Source organism: Platichthys flesus, chromosome 24, assembly GCF_949316205.1.
Source record: "Platichthys flesus chromosome 24, fPlaFle2.1, whole genome shotgun sequence".
In the NCBI taxonomy this organism is placed as follows: Eukaryota; Metazoa; Chordata; class Actinopteri; order Pleuronectiformes; family Pleuronectidae; genus Platichthys; species Platichthys flesus.
The window spans coordinates 6,899,842-6,922,205 of NC_084968.1; the positions used below are offsets into that span (position 1 = coordinate 6,899,842).

At 43.2% G+C, this 22,364-nt stretch overlaps 1 protein-coding gene across 2 annotated transcripts in view; it reads left to right on the plus strand.

Moving 5' to 3' along the window:
* The window catches only part of pcxb (pyruvate carboxylase b), a 256,790-nt gene that overhangs the window by 196,532 nt on the left and 37,894 nt on the right, over nucleotides 1-22,364 (plus strand). For both annotated transcript variants that reach the window (XM_062384277.1, XM_062384278.1), the window contains exons 13-19: nucleotides 1,198-1,342; nucleotides 2,381-2,470; nucleotides 7,585-7,806; nucleotides 14,652-14,808; nucleotides 17,521-17,761; nucleotides 19,978-20,145; nucleotides 20,846-20,927. In XM_062384277.1, the coding sequence (XP_062240261.1) occupies nucleotides 1,198-1,342; nucleotides 2,381-2,470; nucleotides 7,585-7,806; nucleotides 14,652-14,808; nucleotides 17,521-17,761; nucleotides 19,978-20,145; nucleotides 20,846-20,927 (1,105 nt within the window). The remainder of the gene's footprint in view (nucleotides 1-1,197; nucleotides 1,343-2,380; nucleotides 2,471-7,584; nucleotides 7,807-14,651; nucleotides 14,809-17,520; nucleotides 17,762-19,977; nucleotides 20,146-20,845; nucleotides 20,928-22,364) is intronic.

Sequence of the window (22,364 nt, forward strand, 5' to 3'; positions counted from 1 at the left end):
CTCTCTCCCACTGACACAGTGCAGGTAATGAGGTGTGTGTGTCTCTCCACAGTTTGTTTATCGCCTGACTTCCTTCTCCCAATTATGGGATTCCTGAGTGATTGTGCCACAGCAATTATTCCAAGTCACTCTGGGCTTGACTGTCAGTTAAATGCCCAAATGATGGTTGTAAATTCAGTCCATCTGTTGCGTGGTTTGTGTTTGCATATACTCATCTGTTTGGCGAGAAAAGCGCAGGGATTCATCTAAGAACCATGTATTTAGATTGTTTAGCTGCTTTACCCACGACCTCCTCAGGGACCAGCTTCATCTCCTTATTCCCAGCTCTGGTTGTGTGCATCCTCGTGCATTTGTTAATAAAAGGGACACTTGTGACTGGCAGCCCATTTCTCTTTTTCTTTCTTTCTCTTCGTCTTTTTAAATGTCACCGCAAACTCTTGACATTTTCCGTCATATACAAAGAAATCTTTTGGCCAACTTGAAGAAATAGGCTTTTTCCCAGCGCTTACATTCCTTCACTCTTCCTCTGGTGACATTAAACGCTTAACACATCTGAAGCCGCTTCAAGAACACATTAACATATTTCACTCAATCCCTTCAACCCTCTTCTCTTTGGCTTTTCTTCCCACCCGTCTCAACCCATTCATTATTGTGTCAATCTTACCCCCCCCCCCCCCCCATTCACAGTTTAAAGTCGTCTCCCCACATTGTTAAGACGGGCGTACAAGTGTGAACAAAAAATTAGCGGCAAATTAAGTAATGGAATTCACTCAAACAATTACATCTCTTTCCTCTCCCCTTCTTTCATTCAATCTCGCTCTCTGTGTTGATTTAGAGAGCTTACTTGCTGGGATTACACTTTTGAGGCAAACAAACAACGAGAAAATAGAAATGGAATGTAATTACTTTCAACAGTTGACTTTCTCTGTCTGCTTTCAGTGCGTGCGGGTGTGTGTGTGTTGGTCTGAGCTGGGATTGAGCAGTGTTGAGCGCATTCTGACTGAATGATTCCTGCGTGATTCCTCTCTTTGTGTTTACCAGTGTGTAGTGTTTTGTTTATTATCTTGCTCTTAAGCGAGATGATTTTTTGAGTTATTAATTTGCAGAAAACAAAATTCTTGCTTTGTGTTTATATTTGTATGAATTTGAGAAGATCACAAAGTAAAAGTCTCCGCCTCTGTTTCTCTCCTCACTTAGACGAACATCCCGTTCCTCCAGAACGTGCTGTCCAACCACCAGTTCCTCCACTCCACCGTGGACACCCAGTTCATCGACGAGAACCAGGAACTGTTCAACCTCAAACCCACTCAGAACCGAGCCCAGAAGCTGCTGCACTACCTGGGTCAGTGTACAGATAACACACACAAACACTGAACAGAGGCTGAAAGACACACACTCACTATGTACTTCATATTTTAAAAGATAGTCATTTATCCACATCGCCGATCAAACAGACATTAGCCTTTGTTTCTGATTTTCTGATATTCAGCAGTAAATGTCCGTTGCTGGTTTGACCTTATAAATAGATGCAGTGATTATAAGGAAGCACAGTTCTGCAACATTGCCATACCTCCATGGTGGTTTCTCTCACTTTAAAATGATATCCATAACGAACTGCATGTAACGTAATGTAGTTGCGCTGTGGCGATTTAAGCGAGAGAAAGGAGTTAATGGATTCAATGAATTAATCAGAAATTCGAGACCCGAGAGTGAAAACGAGTGCTGAGCTATTTTTGCATACGATTTCAGTTTAACGACCTTAAGTTCAAACAATGTAAGATAAAGGTACCACTGCTCCATGTACCACACTGCCAAATGTGAAATATATATAAGCTTTCAAGTCCTGGAGTCTTGAAATTCAAGATTCCTCTGTATCTGATGTGCTGAGGCCCTTTCAATCTAACAAATGTTGGAGGACACGTCTAACAAATTGTGACAAAAAGGTTCAGCTCTGAAGATTTAGTGTCATCTAGCAGAGGAGCAACGCATTATAACCGACTTGATAATTCTCATCTCTCCCATTCCAAATGTGGAGGCAAAACCTGTAGTGGCCCTCGGGTAAAAAAAATGTAATGTGTAAAAACGAACCTCTCTATAAAGTCTGTGATTGGCTTATAAGTTCTGGGCTGCTGTAGAAATATCGTGGACTTTGTGAGAGAGGTGCAGCTCCTCCTTAGGGCTCATTCTAAAGTAACAAAAACACTTTTGATTATAAACTAATTAAAACATAATTAAGAATATCATACTCAATTTCTGCCGATAGATGTAGAGCACTTGCACACTTTAATTGCATAAACCCTGTTTTTCTATTACATAAATTGTTACATATGTTACAGGAGTGCATCTGACTTTTCTTCTCTGTGTGTATACCCACTTATAGGTCATGTGATGGTGAATGGACCAACTACACCCCTCCCTGTCAAGGCTAAACCCTCCTCCATAGACCCTGTCCTCCCTCCTGTCACCATGGGTATGTCCCTCTAAAGCAAACGGTTGATCCACTTGGAATTGTTGTTGAAACGTTACCGACATAATCATGCCACATTATTATTTCATGTATTACATTTGGTCTAAATGTGCAAGGCATTGCCACGTGCGGGGGCTGAGGGGGCTGGGGGGGTTTTTTCCCCCCAGAGGCACAATGCAAAAAATGTAAATAGTGGATCTGTCGGGCACTTTGGTTAAAAGCTCCGCCTTAATGACAAATGAGCTGTCGAACAGCCTGATAGCTGTAGGCAGAACGGGCCTCCCTAAATGGTTCAGTTTAGCACTTGGGGAGGAAAAAAGGTTTTGGCCCGAGTGCTCTGCTGAGCTGTGAGCACAGCAGTAAGAGGCTGGAGCTCATTGTTTGTGAAGGCACAAGTTCTCATGCCTCTCACCTTGCTCCGCCCCAGCAACCCCGGAATCTCACCGGAAAGTCCAACGGCCAAGTTATTTGACGTGCCCATTAAGTCACAAAGTTTATACCTGACATCCGCCTGCATTCTGGAGACGGTTGGTTGGAGACAGTCAGATATATCGGTTAGACCCATCCTGTTTTCATTTTTTTTATCGCGAACTAGGCCCAAATCACATCGCAGAACAAAATCAACATCACATTTGGTCTATGTAGATTTTAAAATAATGATGATTTACCCTCTTAATCTTCACTGGATGTGGTCGTTCTGTGATGATGCACTTTTTGCCCTTTTCTCACTGCACCTCCCAGGTTTGATTTATTTGCGGTTTGCAAACCGGCATGAATTTACGCAGCTGCTCCTTCTGACAGGGAACCTGTCGGCTGTATCAATCTGACATGTTCATCAGCGCCCTGTTCTGCCTCAGCACATACCACAGCGTGCCCGGTAAACATGAATTTATAACAAAATAATGTGAATAATATGAATCATAATCAGGCATCGCTGATCAAATCTGACATCTCAAAAAGCGTGCACAGTGGAATGGAATGAGGAGAGTAGGACAAACCAGTCTGCAGTGTTTGGGTACATCCTGCATGCGAGTGTGTTTGTGTGCCTACCCGCCACTTAGCCACTTATGCAGCTGTCGTGTTTAAAGATGTCTCGTTGCAAAAAAGCAGACGCACACATGCATGTGCACTCAGAATAACTGGTGTTCTTTCGGCAGTCAGCCTTTGTGCGCATGCCCCCTCGAACCTATAGCAAGCAGCTGATGAGGTAGTTAAATGTAGCACAGGCACGCACAGAGGCATACCCAAAGCCTAGTAATGAGTTTTGTAATGTGCTTATATCCTTTCTGTCATTCAACGGAGGGATTGAGAGAAGAGAGGGATTAGGTCTGTGTTATTGCACTCTGCGGAGGGAGGTACAGGGGCACGGAAGGAGAAAGAGGTTATGAAAGGAGAACAGAGGGTTTGGGCAGCGTGTAATCCCCGTATGTAGAGAAACCGGTCAGGCAGTGGCCGGGAGACGTGGAAAGATAAACGCTGGAGATGGATGGTGATGTAGACGATGTGGAACCGAGTAGGAAGGACTGTTCCCGTGCACCAGCCACAGACAATAGAAGAGCAAAGTTTACACTGACATTGTCATATATCAAGATGTCATGTCTAAATATGGAAGGAATCACAAGTAAAGCTACACCCAGGAGAATGGGGGATAAACTTCTTTCCGAACAACAGGGCGATGGTGTCCTGACTCGACGTGTTAAGAACTCAAAGGCCATTATATTCTAATTAGGATTTGTCGTCTGAAACGCTCCCTCTGATGGCTGGTGGTTCATCGATGCTGTATAAATACACCTTGTTCCAATTATTGTCTGGAGTTATTTAATGGAGGACATGTAGAGGTTAATCACCAGATGCCTCAGAGTTAGCTTTTGGAAAAATGACTAATAAAAATGACAGACCTCTGTCCCCCCCTCCCTGTTGTGAGCTGTATTTTCAGTGTCTACGATTAAAGTAGAAGACTGGCTGGTGGAACAATATGTTACATCTCTGCCTTATCCTTTTTGGCGTAAATCTGATTAACACCGATGGTCTTTAAGTCGTAATCTTACCTCTTCTCCTTCCTTGACTGTTTTGGATCATCTGTTTTGTTTGCCCTTCCCCCTAAACGCACAACCACATATTGAATGTATTGACTAGTGTTGTGCATCACAATCTAGCGAGCTACATCACGTCTCATAGGTGGGTTGGTGCTCCTGTCGATGTCCTTGCCTCCGTTTTAAATGCTTCCGTGTTTTCAAATTAGCGCTAACTGTTGCAGCACATACTCAACAGGCGTGCGTGGCTCGTGCCGTTAGCAGAGCTATTCTGTGCCGATGGGTGGCCATTGTGTTTCCTCTCACACAGCACAGTGGGGGGGCGGTCACAGGTTTACAGTGAGAGATGTCAGTTTGGCGTGTTCAGCCAGCTCTCAAGTTTACATACAGTCGGTGCTGGAGCCCATATGGCTTTATTAACTTGAGGAGGGCCAACTCAATTCATAGGAAGGGACTCCCATGCAGCTAAAACAGGCACGAGGAGCCGCAAACAAAGCAAAGATCAGAGAAACTCAGATCACAAATGTAGTGCGGCCTCATTCTCAGCTCACGGCGCCATGCAGCCACCATATGGCTAGATAGAAAGTCATTAATGTCTACCATATTGATGGTTAAATCTCATATGCATTATCCATCAGAGTCTGCCATTTAAAAAGGTTCCTTTACACAAAGATAGCAAATATTTACCCAGTGTCCCTGGGAGGTAGATGCAGCTCAGGAGAGTGACAAAGCAAGCTGTTATCACTCTGAGATTGTCTCCTCCACAAATTGCAAATAAAGAAATACCTCTGAGCGCAATAGCTCACTCCATCCAGTCACATCAGCTGGTATTGAGCTGGGGGTGGAGAGCTGCAGTGTGCAGAGAGGGAGCAGGCAGGTGAAGAATGTCAAGGGAAGAGGTATGAATTGACACCAGCCTAGGAGGCTGGGAGTGAAGTGAGGGCAGAGAAGCTAGGGAGTGGGAGTGGGGTGTTTTCAGTGCAAGAGAATGTCTGATTGTGTTTGCAAGTGGGTCAGTTGTCAAGCACTGCGTGGGACTTGTATCTACTAATTTTTGGTTTCTGCTCTGTACGATGCGACACGTACGTGCATGCATAAAACACCCTAGTCTCTGGAGTGATGCCCCCATTTCTTCCCTATTGTTAAGGGGAAGGATGTCTTAGAGTATAAATCATTTCCTGTGTGCGCAGAGGTGGCTACATGTGTGTCGTGTGTCCGCTAGTTCTCTGTGTTATACACTCGATAAGTTCAAAGTGCCTGTATCTATTTGCTTTGGCAAAGTGATTTCACAAAGCTTAACAGAGCCTATTTGTGATGCCTGAGTGGAGAAATGTATCTACATCTGTGTGTGTGTGTGTGTGTTTGTGTGTGTGTGTGTGTGTGTGTGTGTGAGAGAGCAGCTCATTTCACTCATGCCGGCCTTGGAGACAATTACAGAGGGGATAATTTGTTTTCAGGGATGAGGTACAACAATAAAAGGTCAAGAGTGAATATTCAACCGCGCAGAAGGAGAGGAAGGGAGACGGAGAGGAAGAGAAGGCGAGGGACAGCGGGTTGGAGGGTAACTAAGCAGGCAGAAAGTACCTCATTAACTAGTCTAATTGATTGATGAGTCTACACACCCCAGCGAAAATAGATCCCAGTCCTGCTTCCAATATTCTAGAGCCCCTGGTTGTGTTTAATTGCGAGACAGACACACGAGAGGAGAGCGAGGATTATTCGAGGAGGCTGGTTACAGCAGCACACATGGAGCCAGGTCTTCGCAAAGTGTAATGTGTTTGTTTTGAGCACCATTCACCTGTAATAAACTGAAAATGCCAGTATTTGTCTCTGGGATTTCACAGCGATTGTTTTTATTCCTCCGTCTTGAGGCTTTAACTGGCGAGGAGATGTACTCTGCCACTGCATGTGACAGCACAAGGCTGAAAGCTGCAACACTCATCATGTCATGTCCGACACTCCTCATCCTGGGATCCTCAGGGGAGTGGAGCAGCTCTTTGCTTTCATGTTTATAGTTCACCTCTTAGCTTGCATTACTCCTTTCAGCTACACGTCTCCCTGGTCCCACACTGAAATACCTCAGCTGCTATTGGAGGAAATCAAGTACACACTTCCCCGGACGTTTCCTCAAACAACAGCATGAGGTTTACAATTGTGGTGTTGAGCAGAAGTGTCTCAACAACTTTTCGAAGGACCGGCAATCACAACGGTGCAGACATTCTCATGCCCCTTGGGCTGGGAGCTGTCTTTATAAAACTAACATATTATATGGAAATACACAAAACAATAAAAAAAAGTGTCGCTTCAGTGTAATCCATCTGGAGCTGCCTTCACACTTTGGAAAAATGGAATACAAATATGTGCCGCGCTCAAATTTACAGCAACATGACAGCTGGTGTCGTGAGAAATCAGAAAACCCGAACGCAGGGTCACAGGCCAGATAAGGCTGAGAAATGTTTAATATGTGCAGAAAGTGCAAAACGCAGCTGCTGCTGGCAAACGCACAGCGCCAGGCTCAGTCAGTCGAATCCGTCGGTTTGCTAAACAGTAGCTGTTTGCTTTATATAGAACACGCCGTGGCCCAATGAGTCACTGTCAGCACGACCAACCCGACGGTTCTGTGTAAAACCAGCCGGCTGCTGAGTTTATATTCCTGTTTTCTTTTATAGATGATCCATTTGAGTTAAGGATGGTTGGAGCCGCAATGAAAGGAAACAGGGTCCGCCTCATTAGAGGAGGTTATGACGACTGCCAGACTTGTTAACGGCGCATCATAAGAGGGACGCCGAGTAAATAACAAGAGTTGACCTGCTGGTCTGGGGTCTTGTTAAAATGGCAACATCGTTTATCTAGTCCAGACACTGAAGAAGTATCTACCGTCAAATACACTGCTTAAGGTTCTAGAGATAAAATGATGCTCTCATATTTTGGCCACGCATAACATATAGAAAGAAAATAGTTTTGGGATATATTTTCTTCAGACTGAGCATTATGAATTGTGCATAATCGGATGAATGTGGTACATTTTAAGCATTGGACCTTGATTTCTCACAAACATGTGTTCCTCCTCTCCTCCACGTACAGGCGACCCTCCATTAGGGTTCCGCGACGTGCTTCTGTGCGATGGTCCCGAAGGATTTGCCAAGGCCGTGCGCGCCCACAACGGCCTGCTCCTAATGGACACCACGTTCCGGGACGCTCACCAATCGCTCCTGGCCACCAGGGTTCGGACCCACGACCTGAAAAAGATCTCGCCGTTCGTCAGCCACAACTTCAGCAACCTTTACAGCCTGGAGAACTGGGGAGGTGAGTTTCAGTGCGTTCGAAGATGCGACTCGATCATTTAGAATATTTTTGTCATGGGAAAATGTTCTGAACTCTGCAAAATCTCTCCAAATTTCCATCTCCTCAAATCATTGACAACTTTTTTTTAAGCGGTGTGGGGTCTGGTAGGAGCAGGCAAGGGATTTCAACATGCTTCCATTCTTTATTTAAGGCTCAGCTCATCATATTCTGGCTCATTTTTTGAATAGTTCAATGCATAGTCCTGATATTGATCTTTTCATCTGGCTGTAAGTAAAAAAATCCTCTTCCAATCTAAATGGCCATATTTGGTTTGGCCACTCGGACCAATGGGAGTCTTTCAGCAGCAGGTATATCGGAACTTTGTCGTCTTGATTACAACAATAAACGTTAAGGGTTATCGATTTTTAATGGGATGGACTTATTCTATCAAGATACCACATGATGACTCAAAATTCCTGTAATATTTGATCTCACACTAGCAGCCATTTAAGAACGGCATGAATTTCCTTCCTTCCATGACCATTGTGTTAATTCCACTCTTTGTTAGATATTAATGATTTGACTTCCCATTGTCGCCCACTCTTGCCTCAGATCTCCACCATGTTTCATTGTTGACAGTGATTGTACCTCACCATTCCGGTTTCAGTCATCGAAAATGAGGGCCCATTGAAAATGCATCTCGATTCACCATCTCTACTCCCCCTAGTCACTCTTCCGTAGCTTCCCTCGATAGACAGTGATTGCACCTTTCGCCCGCTCTTGCATGAATGGAGAAAACAACGCGTTATTGAAACTTCTCGAGGCATGAACAGTCCAATAATGTCCCCGTATAATATGCAATTACTCTGAAATTGGCCGGAGAAGGAGAATACGTGCTTCGTGTTTGAACAGTTGGCAACGAGACCAATTATCAACACTTCTTGATAACGGTCCAAAGTGAAGTGCAGTCGTTATGAACTGGTTTCAAATGTGGCTCAAACACTTCCTTCATGCACATTTGTGGAGGAGATATGACCAGTGCGCCTCTTGAGACACACTTCATTTGATGCTCAATTATAGTCAATTGTGTTTGTATAACTTGGAATGAGAGCAAACATAAAAGACAAACGACAAAGAAAACTTAAAATAAAACATAGGATTTCTTTTTCATTGTCGCTGTCGGAGCCAGTGAAACCTCTTTGATGCTGCGAACCCTTTCTGAGATGAAATTCCTGCTGATCATGGAGCAGCGGTCAGGAGGGAGAAGTAATACATTTCATTACTGTGGCACTTTGAGCTGATCTCACATTAGGCACCTGTCTGCTCCTCTCGTGTTTGAACAGATAAAAGGTTACGGCAAAAGTAAATCATGCGACCAAAAGGGCTTAAACTCCCCCTGACTTCCACCTCCCAGTTTATCACGGGGTTATTGTGGGACCGACCAGAAAAGTAGTTACACCTAAAGTCAATCTTTGAGGAGAAAATGAATGAACTTGGTCCCTCTTCCTGGAGGAAATGGCTGAATAGACACCAGGTAAAGCCCTTCGTCCTGTGTCGCTATGTGGGAGCCACCCCAGGAAGAGGAAAGAGCTCCGGTTAGGGCAAATTATTCATTTTCTTTATCATTTAATTTTTTAACATGTGAAACCTTTAACAAGAATAACACACAATTCCTTAAACCTAGAACCAAATAAATGTGTTTACCAAATGTTGCTACCATCATTTATAATTATGCAAAACCCAACCTTGCTGACTTCTAAGGATCCTTCCACTCCGCAGCAGCCTCACTGGGCTCAAAGGCACTCCAACGGGGGGGGGGGGGTAGATCGTTTGTCTTTCAAAATCTGTCATAAAGCATCTTTTATTAGGAAATGTGAATCTCCAGGCACAGTCAGACACGTTCTCCTCATAAAGGGGCCCAAGCTGAGCTTTCCATCGGGTTTTCTCACTGAGGAATGGAAACTGTGCAAAACAGTCAAGGCGCAGAGAGCCTGATTTCAGGCCGTTTAATGATTGATCCTTAAAGATGTTAATTTACGAGGGGTTTCCTGTTTTTAAAATTGAGACGTCTAAAGGTTTTTCAAAGTCTGAACCATCTGCTCATTGGACTAAATGCCCTAGAGACACCAGCAAGGCAGTCGGGTACGATTTTCAAAATTGTTTCCTGGAGTTGTATTATGCTTTACTAGGAAATACACATTAAAAAGTTATGAGCCAGAACAGTGAGAGTTTACTAACTAACAGTTCATAGTAATGTCACCACCTCCTTTTTAGGGCTTCAACACTATTTTCAGTACGATGTATGAAAATGGACAGAAACCGAGCGGACAACGTGTTGAATGTTCTTAGCTTTAGGCAAATGAAACCCTGCAGAGCCATCTTCTCTCTGAACCCCGTCCAGTCCTGATTAATGGCACGAGAAAAGTGAGTAGGTTTTTCTTTGAGTCCTCCTAACAGAACTCGTTTCCCTCCCTCATAGAGCGCTAAAGTCTGAATTTCCGTGGGAGGAGAGTTTTGAAAGCTTCGGTCAAAAAAGGAGCTTGAAGTTTGAACAGTCCTTTTTGAATGTGTGCCCGTCTCCCGTTCGTACGAGGACGACAAGAGAACATCAGTGAAATCAGATGTGAAACAAGAGCTGGAGAAGTTTTAACACCTCCTGACATAATGATTCTGTAATGAGCTGATAATACGAGCTGCGGAGCATAAGATTAATTTGTCTTTCTCCGTTAAAAGTTGTGTAGTGTGTTAGTGTGTGAATCCTCTTGAGGCGGCAACAGCTCCTTCTTATTGTGAGTCAGCGATAAACAGAATGGGACTCTCTCATAATTATTTAAACACTTAAAGGCAGAATAACTTCGAGAGATAGCCGCCTGACACCGTCCTGGGACTTCACCAGTTTGTGTTATTATAATATCTTTGCATATCTTCCTTTGAAACTACATATTAATATAATAAATACAGTGTGTGTTAATTCGAGTTATTAAAATAAACAATGGAACATTTGGAAAACAGAGTCTTTTGACACACATTGCTTCTCCTGACAATCAACGCTCATGTCAGTGGGTTGTTTCTGTTAGTTAGTAAGATCCCTTACTTTATGTTTTTCATTTCAAAGCTGGGAAACTTGTGAGCCAAGAAACCAAACCAGCGAACGAAGCCTCTTTCCATTTCTGTTCTGAGTCTATGTTGATTTTTATAACTTTGCCTCGGTGGGTTCACTCATCTCTCAACATATTGTCTTGCCATGTCTCTTCTGTCACCCACTATCCATTTCTATTCTTTCTGTAAACCCTACGTCCTTTTTTGAGGTTCCAATACTCCTTCAGTTTCTTCCCTGTCTGAAATTGTATCTGTGGAACGCTCACGCACTGCCGCACAGGATTTATGCCAAAAGCTCCGTCTAATTTCACTTGTACCACTTGGAATCAGTTATTTGGCCAAGAACCCTTTTTTTTGGCTGTCGAACCAAAAGAACTGGTTCAAGTTTAGGCACTGGCTCCAAACTGGCCCGGAACTGCCTCGGTGGCAAATAACAGAGACATCATTAGGAGCAGTTTCCTAAGAGGTTCCAGAAATTCCACAACAGTTTTTACAGGATGACATTTCTTGATGAGTAAAGTCCATCAATAAAACCACTGCATTGCCTCGTTAATTAAAGAACGTTGTTACCTTTTACATTATGACCCAGGTTAATGTGTAACTATCAATTTGATATTTAAAAGAAAACATAAACTCAGCATGCCCAGATTCACCAGCAGCCGGCCGTGCTCTCGTCTCATATTGATTTAAAGTTGTGAAGCTCAAATTAGACTAACTGCGCTGTAGCGTGATGTTCAGCTCCGGCAAACAATGTCCCTCAGTGACAGCTTATAAATGTACCTTTAAACAGTGGCTCATAAATCATTTGATGACCACGGGAGGAATAACCACCATGTCTCCCTTGATGCGAGGTCCCTATACAATGTGCTCAAATCACCTAGAGCTGAAAATAAACCACTGAGGGGAGACGACCACGTGAGCAGTGACTGCTGTTACCCTGACACAATGTCCCTATGCAAAGAATCATTTTTCCATAGAGTGGTCTTAGGGAGAATTGCTTTCACATGTTTCATCGGCCTAAAGGCAGAATGAATCACTGAAGAGATTAAGCCTGTGGGAGCCCTTTGAGGATTAAGTCCCCTCCTGATATAGCATTTCCTCCCTACACCATTGAAGATACACTAATATGAACTGGATCACATAATGCATCCACAGTCGGATGACAAATTAAAGGAGAAAACGACAAAGTGGCTCGGTTGGGTCTTGTGCCGCCACGGCTCCACAGAACAGCTTCAATGCACCTTGGCCCTTTACACATTCCATTCACACCATTTTCACGCTCATTAAACCATGCAGTGGCCTCCTCCTATCGAAAGAGGACCCATCACCCTGTTTCTCCACTAACTTTTCCGATTTGACCTTACATTTTTCACTACTCAATGGGTTCCTCAAATCACGCATATTTTATTCTTGTTTCTTTTGTGTTCTTGTTTGTTAAATCCATCTGTAAAAGGCACTATCTCAAATATCCGTTTGGTAGTAAGTTACTTTGCATCATGCAAGAACTTCTGATTAGATTACCATCAAAATGGCTGGAAGGATGTGGAATGGGTTAGGATTTTTATTTAGTTTCATTTTGGTGTGAATCTGGATTAGGGTGCTCGTCAAAGAAAACCTTTTTCTTCCAGTTTCTTTAACATCACTTTTTATTTGACATTGTCACCAATTTCTCCAAGATAAATGTATAGGTATTGATTTAAAAAAAAAAAAACTATCTTGTTCCCTCCATTGGTTATATAATCAGTGGGTTTCAATACTTTTTAAACATTTCAAAGTACGTGATCTGTCTTTGATACAGGATGTAGCCAAGAGCAACCGTAAGAGTCTGGACTATATGAATCATCCAATGCAGAGCAATGCAATGGAGTCACAGATGACATAAAAATTGATCTGGCCGGATAGTGAGTCCGATGCATCAGAGCTGTACTTGTACACTTAAGCAAAAATGCTGAGAACTGCTGAGATGTGTGTGCTTATGTAACTCAGTGATTAAAATTATAGATATTAATCATTTATATTCATCGCAGGCATTCCTTTATGGACCCAAGAGCCCGAGACGGAGGTAAAGTTTATAGAACTTTATTTTCCCACCAGGAGAAATTTGGATTATAAGAGTTTACCAATATGAGACATAAAAGCTGTTTATTATTGAGTTTTATTTTAAATTGACTCTCGCCCAACACACCCTGTATTCCCACACCTACTCCAGGAGACAGTTTACCCCAAAATAAGTGATTATTCAGACAGGGTGAATAGTGGGCAAAAAATGTTTTCTCCCCATCCGTCCATCTGATTTGTTCTAGTACATCTTCATGGCGGATCGGACGCAGCCTGCTCTAAAAACGGAGGCTTCAGCAGCGCCGGGGCCTAACGCCGTGCACGTGGGACCGCCTGTCAGTCCTCATCCGTGTTATCAAATTATTAGTCAATTTCCCTGCCCCAGATGAATTTCCTCACTCAGCATCACGGTATGATATCTCATGTGCAATGAAATGTTAATACTTTAACATCAGATACCATTGCTTTGAGTCATTTCCGCTCTGAACCAGTCGCTTCAGACATGCTGACGTTGGCCAAAATCCAAATCGGGGGGGAAGACAAATTCAAAAACTTGATAAAACGGAGGGTTTTTCCGTGTCATTTCTGCTTCTCCCGGAGAAAGGAACTCTGACTTGTGCTTGGTATTCTATCTGTGTCTAGATGTGTGAGTGTTCAGAAAATGAAATTTAATGATGGCAGTGTTGGATCAGCAGAAAACCTCTGGAACCTTCAATATATCTGGCTGATGTGATAAACGGGAATGAGATTTGCTAATCTACTCCCCCAGAATGGGAGATGTGAGATAGCTATCTGTTTTTTTTTTTCCTCCACTTCTACTGAAACATGTCTTTGACTTTAAAGTGACTTTTAAGTGGCAACTTTTCCTCCTTGTGTTTCCGAGATGTATTAATGTTTGTGCCAGAACGCTCCCCGTTTATCAACATAGTCGTTTTCACCACAGCTCAGTTTCAAAATGACACTCAACAGAAAACTAGTTTCTTGTTTGTAGGTTGGACAATAACTCATGTGCTGGTTCTTGGCTTCTCGAATCGGACTTGGCTACATGGTTACATGGCTTCTTTCCCAAGCAACAATAATTATAATATGATCTTGAAACCCTGTTCTCAGTTTTCTTACAGTCGTAATAATAAACAGCAGATTTGAACTACTATTTTAACTCTAACTTTAGTCAAGTCATGGAGCTCCCTCTGTGATCGAGCCGACCATTGGGACTCTACTTCATTCGACCCCCTGCCTGAGGGTCACTCTCGACCTTTCCTACTAACAGACCATTTCCTCTCCCTCCTCTGACAACCAGGTTCTTTTTCCTTTGCCGGGTGGAGACTCCACATTTACTCCACTCGTTTCACCGTGTGCCATTTCTGCTGATTGGGGAAAACAACAGATCTCCACTCCTTTTTGTTTTGTTTGTGCAGCACTTCTTTTGTGCCCCTTCATCTTCCCGTGAAATTTCGTGCCCGGTGGTAAACAGAGCTGCATAGAGAAAGTGAGGCTTTTTGGGGAACCAGTCTAAAGCAGAAGTGTGGATTTTGTGTCCTGTGCGTGTGTCGGTGCCTGTGTGTGTGTGTTGTGGTTAATGTGATAACTTTGAAATATTCGCTTTGGAGCCTAAAATTTAGATCAAAGTCGGGGTTTGAGATGACGGCTGAAATTAACTGCCCCCCCTCTGTGTCTGTGTATGTGTTTGTGTGTGTGTGTCACATTAGGTGCCACCTTCGACGTGGCCATGCGCTTCCTGTCAGAGTGCCCATGGAAGCGGCTCCAGGAGCTGAGAGCTTTGATCCCAAATGTCCCTTTCCAGATGCTGCTGAGAGGGGCCAACGCTGTGGGCTACACCAACTACCCTGATAACGCTGTTTTCAAGTGAGTCACTCTCACACACACCTACTCCCACATTCTCTCCTTCAATCAAACGTTTAAGAGCTCACAGGCTTTAACGCCCAGTCTCCCTGCGAACATGCCCACATGATTCTGTGCTCTTGTGTCCCAGAACCTGAGTACTGTGCAAAAACACACATTTTATTTGGAAATGGTGGAAAGCATCAATTATGATCATGCTTTCTTCAAACCAGCCGCCGCTCCTCCAGCTTCATTGTCCGTCACTCACGTCATTTAAAAAAAATTCCCCTGACTGGGTTGTTTCCATGGGAACAACAGGGGCGACTATCCACTCCATATATGATTTTGTGCCACTGCGAGCTTAGTATTTGACATGATTGACAAGTATTGCCATTATTGCATAAGCACACAAACAACAGAAAGGCAATTACTATGAACAAAACCAGATTTTCTATAGACCCAAAGAATCAGGTCAGCTGAAGCTACAGTTTGTCACATCTCCTCTTCGAAGAGTCACTAAATCTGAAGATCAGAAAATATTATGTTACGGCTCTTTACCATATTGTCAACCAAACGTATAATTATTCAAATTGTTCATTTTGTTGATCAAAAATGTGTGTTCATTTTTAATAATGAAAATATTTTTACTTTTAGGGTTATATAGTTGAATTGAATGTATTTCTAAGATAGATAGAAAGATGCGTGTGTGTGTGTGTGTGTGCACACCTCGATATTTACTCAAGGTAATGAGACGTTTCTTTTTGGTAGCCTTTTAATTGCATCACGTCCTTTTTACTCGTGGCTCATGCTATAACTTTCAGGCCATCCTAGATGATGAAGGAAAAACCCACTGCTGGAGAGTCTGCTTCTTTTGTTCTATCCACTGTTTGTATAGTTCATTCAAAATGTCTTCCATTGGTTAAAGCTCGATCAATGTTGGTAGTAGGAAAAACAGCCCACTCCACCCTGACGCTCTCACGCTGTATAAATGACTGTGCGTGTAGTAGGAAGCCTTCAGACACAGCTGCTTCCTTTCTCAACGTATCCAAATGCAGATAATAGAAGATACACAACTGGCACAAACATTAGATCAGGTCAATTTGGTTCCTGTTGCTGTTGCCCCCCCTGCCATGCTCAGTGAATTACATACATTTCACTGACCCACTGTTGATTCAGATGTACAGCAGTAATCCATTTAGGGGCCATAAATACACTTATTCACACACGCACACGCGCAAACACACACACACACACACACACACACATACACACTCTACCACTCTTCCAAATGGATTCACAATCTGCCTCAGTGATGTAGATGACTCATGTATACTCAAGCACACACACACTCACACACAAAAACACACTCAAACACACTCACACACACACACACACACACACACACACACACACACACACACACACACACCTGCAGTCAGTTCAACAAGGACACACACTGGAACCTATGTAATTCCCCTCACCTCAAATAAATTACTAGTAGCTTCATGACTAATGCAGCTCTACCCTTCTCCCTCATTGCCATTGACACACACGCACACACATATGCACACACAGACATCCCGTGTCCTCAATGTTTTTTTTTTATCCTCCTGCCCCCCCCCCCCCCCCATCATGCAGTCATTATTTATCCCTACTCGTATAACTCCCTGTTTCCCATCTCCATTCATCTCTCTGCATCACACACTTCTTTCCCCTTCTTTTTAACTCCCTCTATCTATATCCCATGCTCTTCATCTCCCTCTCCCCCTCCGTCTCCCATAGGGGGAGTGCCATCGAAAATATGCACGATTGTGATGAATGGCTCTGATGTGTTTGCTCAGCTCTCTCTCTCTCTCCCTCCATCCTCCCTTCCCTCCGTCGCTCTCTCGCCCCGGACATTAACAGCGCAGTAGCCCACAGCCAAGTGGCCTCATCGCCTTTTATTAAGTAAATCAAATCAAAGTGTAATTTCATTTCGTTTCATTGACTTAAAGTGCACTTCACAGGGTCACACTACTGTACACTGAGCAACCCACAAATGTGAAAACATCTAAAAAGGCCTGGAGGAAGGAAAGGGTCACATGACCTGCTAACTAGATCTTCTTGAGGGATGCAAAGTTTTTGATGGAAGCATTCTGAATCACATGAATAGTGATCACTTCAGCTCCGAGTTGGATATGTAGGACAGTATGGTGTGTGTTTGATTCTGTGCCAAGCAACTTCCACTCCGCTGCATTATTGTAGCTCTAAATAAATACCGGACATGCAGACGTCGGACTGGTAATCCCCTTGTGCAACAACATTAAGTACGTTGGTTTATTTACGAGCGCAAAAGCTCTCATTGTGTCTAAATATTGCATTCACACAAACGCAGCGCTCACCCCAGTTATGGAAAACCTGATTAAGATCCAGGGGGAGAAGGGAGGGATTTACCAGGAGCAGTTTGGATAATGAGACGGGAATGCGCTCCTCCTGAGTTATTGTGCGCTCCCGCAGGCTGTGTAAGCTCACTTCTCATGGAAATGGTGAGAAAATTGTATTTGCAGTGCAGGTGCAGCAATATTTACGAGTGTCGAGATGGAGATGGATGTAAACGGCTTACACCAACCCGGGCGCTATTATCTGGGATACACTGTGCATGAGCACAAACTCATAAATGTGATTCTCGACACAGCCTTAGATTTGTGTACACTTTAAATCTCATTAACTCTACGTTGTTGCCCACCCCTCCTTCAGGTTCTGCGAGGTGGCCAAGGAGAACGGAATGGACATCTTCCGCGTGTTTGACTCCCTGAACTACCTGCCGAACATGCTGCTGGGGATGGAGGCGGCCGGGTCCGCAGGCGGAGTCGTGGAGGCCGCCATCTCGTACACGGGCGACGTGTCTGACCCAATGCGGCAGAAGTACTCCCTGGACTACTACTTGAAACTGGCCGACGAGCTCGTCAAAGCTGGAACCCACATCCTGTGTATCAAGGTGAGGAAATGAGTGTTTGCTCTGTGAGCTGTTTACTACTACTTAAGAGTTTTAGACAGTAAGCCCTGTGTTAATCTAAAGACTCCTAATATGAGTGCAAGTCCCTGCTCATCTGCCATCAAATGAATACAAATAGTGGTTGCAGTTATTTCTTTGCTTGTTTACACACTCAGTCTGTGTGTCAGTATACACTGTTCAGCATTATTAAGGGAACACTTAAATCAAACATCAGATCTTATGATTCAAGTTGAAACTCTTCTCTGATGTACATTGTATAATTATTTGAGAAAGAAAACGACTTAAGAACGGCCTATTGTAACTGAAATCATCCACCGATTGAGGGATGGATTCGAAACACCACTACTCAAAGTGAAAACACTTTAATCACAGGTTGATCCAACTGAATTTCATCAAGGCTACTCATAATGTGACTCAGTAGTGTGTCTGGCCTCCCCGTGCCTGTGTGCACTCCTGAGTCCTGACAACGTCTGGGCTGGCTCCTGATGAGTCACAGTCTGAGCCAGTACTTGGCGGCATCGGATACACGATACATAACGTCCCGTAGGTGCTCGATTGGATTTAGGTCAGGGGAACAGGAGGGCCGGTCAATGGCCTCAATGCCTTCGTCATCAAGGGTACAAAAGCCCTCTTTATATATTTTTCAATATATTTTTATGATGCGGCGCCGCTTTATCATCCTGAGATATTGATCGTTTTGTTTCAGTTTTCTGCGTGCTAGAAACTTCATCAACACACCCACGCTCGTGGTGAGGTGTCTAGAGGATCTCCTGTGCTCTCACAGGAGCTCATTCGGAAATTCTGTAGTGTTTACTTGCTGGCGGTCAGGAGAAACTGAGGAGGACGTCCAGCTCCTCTCACTCGGACATTTGCGTTCTCACATACAGCCCCTCTGGAGAATGTCAGGGGATTATCCAGAGTACAGTACACAACAGCATAATATAGTTGGTTTTAGCAACAACGAACTTAACCAATTTATAATAGTGACGTAAAATGCTCAAAACACATACCTGCATTTCGGATTTAAAAAAAAAAAACTCATGTTTAATGTTTCAACACAGATGAAGTTCATTTTTTTGATGCTGTTGAAATAAGTTTTATTTGCTCATCTAAATGAATAGACTGATACCGCTCACATTGAAGTAATTTCTTTATTCAAGCATGAAAGATTATTTTAGAATATTTTAACGTGAAATGATAAACTCTATCGCAGTGTGAACCATAACACTCAGCAGTGGCAATCTCATAAAAGGCTTGCACAGCTAATGAAGTTTTAAAAGAGGAAAATGAGCGTGCACTATAACTTGAAGGGGGGCACTGATCATCAAAGGGAGCGCAGCTAAACATCTAAGCTCTCTGGGAACCTCTGTTAATATCAGTTAAGATTTATAGATTCTAATCGTCATTGCAAGACTGTGACGCCCTAAACTTCAGTCAGTCTTTTTTTTTTTTTCTACTTGATCGTTTTCTTCACATCTACAACAGTGGGTGTTTTCTACAAGAATAAATGGTTGTAAAAGGAGTTTTTTTTTTTACCAGATAAATTGAAACTTTCTCTCTCACATGTCTTATTTGAGATGAAGCCGGGTCTTGAACTAAATTCCTAATAGATCTTTAGCCCCAGGGTAGCCGATTTTAAATTAAGAAGAATTGATTATAACCCAATTATTGTTAAGATTAATTTATTAGATATTTATTAATTGATGTCATCAATACCCCCCGTCTCCACCGATCCTGATCACCTTAGGGATTTTGTTATTTGTGAACCGGTTCTCTCTGCTTCAATGGTTTTGTCTTTTTACTTCTTTGAATCCAACAAATAATCCCATTATATTCATGGTGTGCTCAATCTTTCACGAGCAGCCTCAGGCCCCTGTTGTGTGCACGTTCTCCCACTAATGAGCAATAAGACAGGTAGTTTAAATTAATCTTGTCTGACTTCAATGACTCCACATCCAATATTAAGAGATGCTGCAAAAACACACCTAGATTTGTGTTTGAATATATTTGGGTGCAGTAATTTAGACCCAATAATTCTTGAGACGTACATGTGGATTTAAATTAATGTAGAAAAGAAAATACATGAAAATCATCACCAGCTAATATTTGTTTAACATGTTTTGGTAAACAGGAATGATTCATTTTCTCTTCAAGCATTTTACTCCTCCCTCCTCATGTGTCTGCTCCGGTCTCTGCAGGATATGGCCGGCCTGCTGAAGCCAGAGTCCAGCAAGCTCCTGATTCGCGCTCTGAGAGAGCGCTTCCCAGATGTGCCCATCCATGTGCACTCACACGACACAGCTGGAGCCGCTGTAGCCGCCATGCTGGCCTGTGCCGAGGCAGGAGCTGACGTAGTTGATGTGGCTGTAAGTGTTCATGTTTGCTCGAGTCCTCGCATTGGTAAAGGTCAAGGTTGCCTTTGGTTGTAATTTTTTTAATTTTTGTTGTATATAACTTAACTTTTATGCCAGAGAAAATTCTGGAGAGTCAGAATTTCCAATCATTCTGATAAATAATTAAAATGTCCAATGAAAATTTCTCAAAACCACATGAGCAAATATTAATTTCCTAGCAGCTCCTGCACTTTGCATTGTGAAATGTCACTGAAACCAAGAACTGTGGAAGCCAGTAGCATTGTTCTTGCTGTGTCCACTGACGCATGCTGCCAGTATGGGCAGCTTCATTAAAACTGTTGGCTGCTATTTGCAGTTATGTGCCGTTCTGCTGTTGGTTTCCTTGTAACAGCAAATGAAACAAACAACTGACAGTCCACTGTGGATCAGACACACCCACTAAGAACTCCATCGGTTTAAGTTTTTAGACTCTGTCTGTTCCTGCCAACAATATGAAGGATATCAAATTCCCCCCGATTTGGATGGTAAACTGAAACTAAAGGGATTCATTTATATGGAAATAGTTTCATATTATACTTTTCAATATACCCATATGTGCATACAGATTTTCAGACTAGTTACATGTTCAATGTATTTAAAATCAACTGATGAAGGTGATTTCTAACTAGTGCTGAGGGCTGTTGATAAATCTGTATTGATCGTGTCCCTCCAGGTGGACTCTATGGCTGGTATGACTTCTCAGCCCAGCATGGGAGCCATAGTGGCCTGTGCCAAGGGGACCAAGCTGGACACTGGTAAGTCGGCATTTAAACACAACTGACAGTTTATTTTTCCATTCTTTTAATTCAGTCAAATTAATCATAAATACGGGTTGGAAATTATTGTTGCAATAAATACCTACAAATAGCCGCACACATCATTTAAATGGATGTGTAAAGTGATATCAGAAAATAGAACCTCTCACTTTTTATGAAAATGATTAAATCCGAGCATATCTAAGTTCCCCAGTCCTTACATGAGGGTTGGGAAAATCCATCTACAAATCAATGAATGACAGAGCGTATCACTTATTATGGCCCCAAGTCAGAATGATCAGCACGTCCAGCTGAGTGACAACATGCACATCCAATTATGAGAGGAAGATGGAAAACACAGACGGACCAGTAGAGTCCGACGTGTCGATAAAAACTGACCGATCCATGAAAAGATGAACAGCTCCGAGTGAAAGGGGGAGAATATTCCAAGCTCACGTTGCCATCTGCTCATAGATAAAGCACTTGGTTTTAGAAGGTGAGGGCGGCACGGTGGAACAGTGGTCTCCTCACAGCAAGGAGGTTCTGGGTTTCAACCTGCTTGCCAACTAGTTTGCATTTTCTCCTTGTGTTTGTGTGGGATCTAGTTTCTGTGAATGATTGTCTCTACCTGTCCGAAGTGGACTCTGCCTATTGGACACCTGTGATTGGCTCTAGCCCTCCTGTGGCCCTAACAGGATAAGCAGTATAGATAATGGAAAACTGAGGCCCGGCGGTCAGTGCTGCCACGCTTTCCTACTTTGACCAATGAGCAGCTCTCCCTGGGGCAATCAGGGGTTAAAAGCTTCTCCCAGGGCAACATTGAAATGCTTGTTGCCCACTCATTCGTTTCCCCGCATGTATTCTGTGTACAACCCTGATTCTCTTCACTGTGGACCTCCACCGCTTCATTTCATCTTCTCCGGCAGTCGGACAATAAGTGGAAGGAGGGATTTATAACGGTTGCAGTCCCCTTTGGGTTTTTCGTCTGCTATGTTCTCATCAATGTTGTTTTCACGGGCTCTGAAAAAGCTGGAGCCCGTCCCCCCTCCGATAAGTGACTGCGCTCGGTGACCTCTGCCTCCCACAGCGAAGGGTGCAGAGGGAAATATATTAAAGCTGCCAGTTGTGAGGCTGCGGATAAAAGTGAAGCAACGCGAATCAGGTGAAAAGAATTCAAACTGATGCAGAGTTTGCTGCTTGGTTATGCAGAGGAATGCTACTGGGAAAACTGACTCAGCCCCACTAACTATCTGATTGCTCATTTCCATTACACAACCACGAAACCACTGTTAATTATGTTTACACTATTCACACTGCACAGCTCGTGCACTGTCTGCTGCTGTAGTACAGGATACTAGTAAGATTCAATGCAGATGTTTTTAATTTAAGAAAATCTCATTCAACCTTAAAATAATGTTAATGTTTGAATAGTAACTT